General features: G+C 34.1%; 1 protein-coding gene across 1 annotated transcript; it reads left to right on the forward strand.

Annotated features, from left to right (window-relative positions):
- LOC121782687 (probable disease resistance protein At4g27220) lies at nucleotides 1-2,056 on the forward strand. The gene is made up of 3 exons (XM_042180637.1): nucleotides 1-489; nucleotides 603-1,025; nucleotides 1,121-2,056. The coding sequence occupies exons 1-3, from the start codon at nucleotides 1-3 to the stop codon at nucleotides 2,054-2,056; spliced, it is 1,848 nt and encodes a 615-aa protein (XP_042036571.1).
- The last annotated feature ends 5,740 nt before the right edge of the window (nucleotides 2,057-7,796 follow it).

Raw genomic sequence — 7,796 nt, forward strand, 5'->3', positions numbered from 1 at the left:
ATGAGCTTGACGGATGGAGGAAAAGCTGCAGAACTAAACGAGCAAGTTGGTAAGCTTGTTGATCGATCTCAGAATTTCGGTGAACTTCTTCTTGATGTTTGTGGAGCTAGGGGAGAAGCATTTTTAGCAAATGGGTTGGTTGGTGAAGCTTTTAATGAAAATTTGGAAACGATTTTGAAACTTTTGGAGAGTGGCCAAGTGTCGAGCGTTGGTGTTTATGGTATGGGTGGTGTGGGCAAAACGACGCTGGCAAAGCACATCCACAATAAACTCCTGCAACAGTCTCAAGGACGTGTGTTTTGGGTTACGGTCTCGCAAGAATTTACTATTACCAATTTGCAAGAGAAGATGGCTCGTTTTTTAGGTGTGGACCTTTCGGATGAGGATAATGAAGACATAAGAGCAGCAAGACTGCATAGAGCTTTGTCTCGGATGAAGATTTCAGTACTCATATTAGATGATGTGTGGGAAAATATTGATCCGTTAAAGGTGGGATGTCCCTTCCCAATTGAGCAGTGTAGGTTGATAGTAACAACCCGCTCCTTAGAAGTGTGTCATCGAATTCGTTGCCAAAAAATAATCGAGTGGAAAAACTGTGTCAGGATGAGGCATGGAAGTTATTCACTGAAATTCTTGGAAACGAGACGGAGGTAGCTCCTCAAGTACAAAACATTGCAAAATCTGTGTCAAAGCTGTGTGATGGTTTGCCCCTCGGAATTATTACCATTGCTGCAAGCATGAGGGGTGAGACAATGATTCATACATGGACAAATGTGTTAGCAGAACTAAACGAATGTGTTATGGGGCAAGACAACATGGGAGAAGTTGCTGAGGTGATTAATGTATTGAAATATAGTTTTGATCGGTTGAATGTGAATAATTATAGTCAGGGAAATGGCTTGAACACACTTCAACGTTGTTTGCTGTATTGCACGTTATACCCTGAAGACTGTGAAATATGTAGAGAACATTTGGTTAGAAAATTCATTTCGGAGGGGCTGCTCCATCGAAGAAAGAGTAGGAGAGCACAACTTCACTAAGGCCATTCCATATTGGATAAATTAGTGAATGTGTGTTTATTGGAAAGCTGTGCTGCATATTGTGGTAGTGATTTGTGAAGATGCATGATCTTGTGAGAGGTTTGGCATTGAAGATTGGTGAGGGGAAATATATGGTAAGAGCGGGGTATGATTCATTGACGGAAATCCCTGAAGAACAAGAGTGGACAGAGGGTTTGGAGAAGGTGTCCTTAATGAAAAGTGGCATAAGGAGAATCGGAGATGGATTTTCTCCTAGTTGTCCTAAGCTCTCAACATTGCTTTTATGTGAGAACCCTTTGGAGCTTATTCCAGAGTCATTCTTTTCTAGAATGCGGGGATTACGCACTCTTGATTTGCGCGGAACTGAATTAACTAAGCTGCCAAACTCTGTATCAGAATTGAAGAGCCTCAAGGCCCTGCATCTTGAGTATTGTCACAGGCTTGAAAATGTTCCCTACTTGGGGAAGCTTAAGGAACTGGGGGAGTTGAACCTCTCACGTACGGCCATCAAGAAAGTGCCTCATGGACTTGACGAATTACTCAATCTCGAATTTCTCTCAATGGATGCACCTCTATTGAAGATGCTTCCAAGAGGATTGTTACTCAAACTTGTTCACCTCCAGTACATAAATCTTCCATTTGGTATACAAGTACCCGTAGAAGAAGTTGGGAATCTGAAACAGCTAGAACAGTTTAGTGGAAGAGTGAAAAATGTGAATGAGTTTAATTGGTTTATCAGATGCCGGAAGGATAATACTTGCTACAGAATCCGAGTAGGGCCGGACAATACTACTCGCTACAATGGCTACATAATGGGAGATTTTGGATCTCACGGTAACGAGTTGATTTTGTGTGAATGCAACCTTAAAGCTGAGAAAGTATTAGGTCATGGAATCGTGTACCTGACAGCTAGCAAATGTGAAGGTTTGAGCATGTGCTTTGTGGATGATTTTCCACAGCTAAATAATCCCAAATCCCTCAAGAGATTGAGAATTGAAAGCTGTGGAGGAACATAGTGCATTTTGAGGAGTGATCACTTGTCCACTCTTGAAGATATTTCGCTAGAGGATTTGGATGATTTGAAAGGGTTGATCCAGAAGGGAGAAAGCGGAATAGGAGCATCAGCTGCGCCGATACAAGCTGTATTTTCGTCTCTTAAATTGCTAAGAATTGAAAAATGTAACAAGATGAGAACACTAGGGTTGAGTTCCCAACCTTGAATGTATGGCAATATGGGAGTGTGAAGAAATGGAAGAGATATTCGAAGGCGAAGGAAGAGGTTAAGTCACCCTCCCGAAATTGAAATGGTTGAGTTTAGATGAGCTTCCAAGACTGAAGAGCGTATCCACATCAACAGTGATTTGCAACTCCATCAGTAAGATCTACATCAAGAAGTGCCCAAGATTGATGAAGAAACTACCTCTGCATCTAGATGTTCCTCTACCACCCACCCTGGAAGCTATAACGGTCGAAAGAGAATGGTGGGAATCGTTGGAGTGGGACGATCTCGACCTCCCTCTACTCCTCCATTCCTTCGTCCATTTCTACTCTGGATGAATGGATAAGAATGCACATTGACTACAGTATGATTCCTCTCAAAGTTGAAGAGATGCATCTTGAAGCCGAATAGTGGTTAGCTGCTTGGTCGTGAAGGAGGTCGAAAATGGGCACGTTGGATAATTTGTGGCTGTGTGACAGCACTGAGACGTTGTTTTTGCTTTGCTTGCTGATGCGTGTGTATGTTTAAATGAGGTTACATGGCCTCAGCTATAGCCTTGCTTGCAGATGTATGTCTACATTGTATATCTCTCTGCGGCCATACCGGATAAGTTGTTGCTCGTCTGCCGGGAAGAGATCCAGTGGATCTTACCATATCAAGTGCAATACGGTATTGATAATTAATGGGTCTCACATTCCACTACCTTACCATGTATTGATAATCAACGTGTCTCACATTGCACTACCTTTTCTCGCCCATTTCTCTTGACATTCTTAAAACTCGCGTCGAACTAAAATGAGACTCGTAATGGCGGACGGGTTATATTGCTAACTCACCATTAAATTGTTAACTACAATTAAATGATAGACATTGGATCTCAAGACATAAGATCATTCAGCCACGAATATCAATACAGTGTAAAAAAATCAATGAGGGTTATTAATGACAATTAATAAAAAGTTAGTAATAATTAACTTTTAAAAAAATATCTCAAAACTTTAAATGATTATAATTATCTCAATTTTAAATTATATTTTTACACATTATATATCAAATTCAAGATAATTTTATAAGAGTTCTAATAAGATCTCACTTGCATATGTTCCGATGTCAAAATTTTAAAAAAAATCTTGAATTTTTTTGAATTTTCCAAGAAACGGCTTAATGTCAATATAATCTATACTAATCTAAAGTGCAAGTTTGATGAAAAGTCCTTAATACCCTTTTTGGAGGGAAAAAGGAAAGATGAGGTGTCTTCTATTCAAAAATAAATTTTTTTAGGCAAAAACAATTGGACAAATAATAGCCCAATAAAATGCTAACTTCTTGAAGAAGTGTTAAAACACATTTAAATAGTGCACTACCATTAAATTTTTTATAATTAAGTTATTAAATTTATATATTAATTAGCCTTATATTTGAGTTAAATTGGAATTGTGCTAGAGAGTTTAGTTTACCTTCCATTTATTTAGGTTAAAATTGAGATTTAATCATTTATTGCAATACTTTTTAATATAAAGAGTAGTGTAAATTCTCACATTATTCAAAACAAACAAGATGATAAAATATTATCGTTATTTTAAGTGATAGTAGTAATTTACTTTTTATACGTATATGTGGCGGGAAGTAAGAAATTTATTCTTTCCAATATAAAAAATTCATTTAGTCTTTGGAAATGTATATAAAGTTATGCTATGGTCTGAAATTAAAAGAAAGAAATAAATAGTCAACTAAAATGTGATTATTGGATAATACAAATTTTCTAACTTGACTTCTCAAAGAAGTTTTAAATTTATATGATTTAAATTATTCATATATTTAATGTGAATATGTTTAATATTCCATATATTTTTTTCAAATTAATTTTTTATAAATTAAGCTATTAAATTTATATATTAATTTACCTTTTATTTGGATTAATGACTTGCATAGCACTTTCAATAAACATCTTTACTCACACATATTTTCTTTATTTGTATATCTTATTCTAATTAATTCATACTCTTTGATCATTAGTCACCCATCTTATTTTTGTCATTAATTTTATTGTTTTTACTTCACTTAGATTATAAATTAAAATTGCATAAATATTTCATTCACTGGGGAGTAGTAAATTCTTCATTTTGATGGAGACAAGATAAGTACATTTCTGTTTTTTTAAATCTCCATCGATTCTTATTTTCTATATATTTATTATATTTTATATTCATTATTTGAAACTCTTATGTCCCGTGCATAACTCGGGTGTTAATACTAGTACATATACAATGTCAATGTTAAATTGTGTTGACATATTCAATGAATCGTGTTGATATATTTGATACATTATATTAACATTTTGATCCAAAACCCTAATTACGGTAGTTTTCTTATCTTTTTAAATTTAAATAATAATAAAATGAAATTACACATGATAATTTCTAGACCACTAGATCTCTACAAATCTTATGATTTTAAATTAGTTATAGTTAACAATTAAAAGTTGAGCAATTGATCACACACCCATATACTAATCTTATTTATTTAATTATTTTTTCTAATTTATTATTCCTTCTTTCTCATACTTTATTATCTACTCCCTCTCTTCCATTGTAATGAATGCGGTTTTTTTCGGCACGGAGATTAAGAAAAATTGTGTTAGGTGAGTTAAGTAAAGGGAGAATAAAATGAAAAATGAAAAAGGTAGGGAGATGAAGAGAGAAAAAAGTAAGAGAGAGTAAAATATGTGTGGAAAAATGTGTTAACTTTTATTAAAAAGGGAAATGACTCTATTACTATGGAACGTACCAAAATGGCAAAATGACTCTAATACTATGGAATGAAGGGAGTAGTATTTTATAGTACCCCTAAATATAACTTTTTAAAATGTCATTTCAACGAGAAACACCTCAAGTATTATGAGTTTTAATGTTTCATCAGTAATATAGATAATCTTTTACCGATTCCTTCAATAAGATCATATGATGGAGGAATATTATTTTATTTTATCAATCAATTCAGTATTAAAAATATATGTTATATTCTCTATTTTTCCTTAAATTCAGTATTAAAAATATATGTTATATTCTCTATTTTTCCTTAAATTCATTATTTTACTTATCTTATTCTTAATGAGACTATATTTAAAATTGTTACTCCCTCCGTCTCCTATTAGGAGTCTCATTTATTGACGACACGTGTTTTAAGAAATGTTAAGAAAAGTGTGTGGAAAAAAGTTAGTGTAATAGGGGTCACACTTGTATACATATTAGTTTTAAATGAAATGTGAGTGGAATGAGTTCGTGGAAGGTGGACCCTATTACCATATACTCTTCGTCCATAAAAATATGTGCACTTTCCATTTTCGTCCGTCCCACAAAAATATGTGCATTCCATTTTTTAAAAAAGTTATATCAATTTAATAATGTAGGTCTCACTATCCAGTACCACTACTTTAACCATCATTCATCTCTTCTCTCTTACTATACCATACCATTCTCCCACTCTCTCTTACTTTACCAATTTTGTTTTAATTCCCGCGCCATATCCATTGCACTTTTTTGCAGCAAAAGGCGATTCCGTCGCCTTGGCGGCCCCCACACTCCGGCCCGACATCATGTGAGGGGGTTCAATCAGGGTAGGCAGTAGCCCGTTAAGGGGGAGGCCCTAACCCACTGGCTGCCAGAAGCCCATCTCCCAAGGCCTCACACTTGTGCCTGAGAGATGGAAGCAACTATACGACAGCAGTGGGATTCGAACCCAGGCTCATTGCAGCAAGATCTGCCCCTCCGTTGCCAACTGCGCTACGCCCCTGCGGGCCATATCCATTGCACTTATTTTTATGGGACGGAGGGAATATAATAAAAGTGAACCGAGACTCCTATTCGCGGACGAACTAAATGGAAAAACTGAACTCCTATTCGCAGACGGGAGTACAACTACAAACTATAAATGGTCGGATATATCACAAGACTTTTAATAGTTTTAATCAAATCTATCCAAATTATTGTGAATAATGTTTAATAAAATATTTAAAATTTTTGGAAAGGTCAATTTTTTTTTTCTAAATATATGACCAAAATATTCACTTTTTGAAAACAGGTCCATAAAAAATGAAAATGTCATCGAATTAGTCTTTTTTCGACGGTTCCGTAAAAAAACTAACGGTCAACGCTAACTGCTTAGTGACATGACCGTTAGTTTTTTGACGAAACCATAAAAATAGGACCACTCCGACAAAGATTTCATTTGTTATGGACCTGTTTTCCAAAAAGTGAATGTTTTGAACCAAAATTGACCCTTACTCTTACAAATAATATGAATAGTTTCATTAAAATAAAAGGTAAGAGTGATAAAGAAAGAATAAACTAAGAAAGAGGAAATAAAGGAATAGAAATAAATGTATTGTTTTTTTTCAAAAAAAATTAAAAATTAATCAGTTATGGTGAGACAACCTAAAATGGAAAGTTATCACTAATATTGAGATTCAACGAGTGTTATTTTGTTGTTTTGTCCGAACTGACTCCACGATTATTAATTTCTCGATTTGCCTCCATTGTAGGTAGTCATGGTTAGAGGTACGTGATTTTTATCTTAACTAAGACCGACATCAGACAGTTTAATACCGGTCAGGTACGGTTCGGAAGAATATGGAACCGAAAGCCACGGTTAATCGCTGGTTCGCAAGGATTATCGGGTTAACACCGTTCTACCTTTGATGAGTCAATGGCTTTAACCACAGTTAGAAATGCTTGACTATTATATAATAAAATAGTTCACTATATAAAAAGAAATAAGGATAACTCATTTTTCAATTAATCATTTCATTTTAAAAATGATAATATTAAAAAATAATACTAGTATATTAATAATTACTGTGTAGATTTTACAATATGTTTTTAGCATTCAAAATTATACTAATAGTACGTACTTAGTAGAGGAGTACTGGTAGCTTTGTGATCAATTGAGATTTTTTAGCCTAATTGAGAATTGAGATGCATTATCAACCACTCATTTTTATTAAATGAGTGGTCTAGAATTTGCTACATGGAAAATATTTTTAGATTAATTAATTATGAAAGGGCAGAATGGTAATTTCATGGTACATTTTATTCAATAAATACTTTTTTCTAATTTTAATTTTTTTAATTTTTTTTATTTTTTAAATTTTTTTTTAATAATCTATATATAAAATTCATGTCAACTACACATATAATGTCAGCTATATATACAATTCATGTCAACTACGCATATAATATCAACTACATATACAATTCATGTCAACTATACACATATAATGTCAACTATAAGTTGTTTACATTTGATGTGTAGGCTATTAACATTTGATATGCAGGCTATTGACGATAATACCATTGAGTTGACATAATCTACTTGCAGTTGATATTTTGAAAATATTGTGGATGAGTGACTGAAAATTATCTCGATTCAGCTAAAAAAATCTCAACCTAACAGGACCAGTATTAAATAAAAATGAAAAAATTGAAGAAAAGGAGAAGGCTGCGTTTCATGCCTAAAATTGTGCGTTTTGTGCAAAGCGC

Source organism: Salvia splendens, chromosome 20 (genome assembly GCF_004379255.2).
Source record: "Salvia splendens isolate huo1 chromosome 20, SspV2, whole genome shotgun sequence".
Classification (NCBI taxonomy): Eukaryota; Viridiplantae; Streptophyta; class Magnoliopsida; order Lamiales; family Lamiaceae; genus Salvia; species Salvia splendens.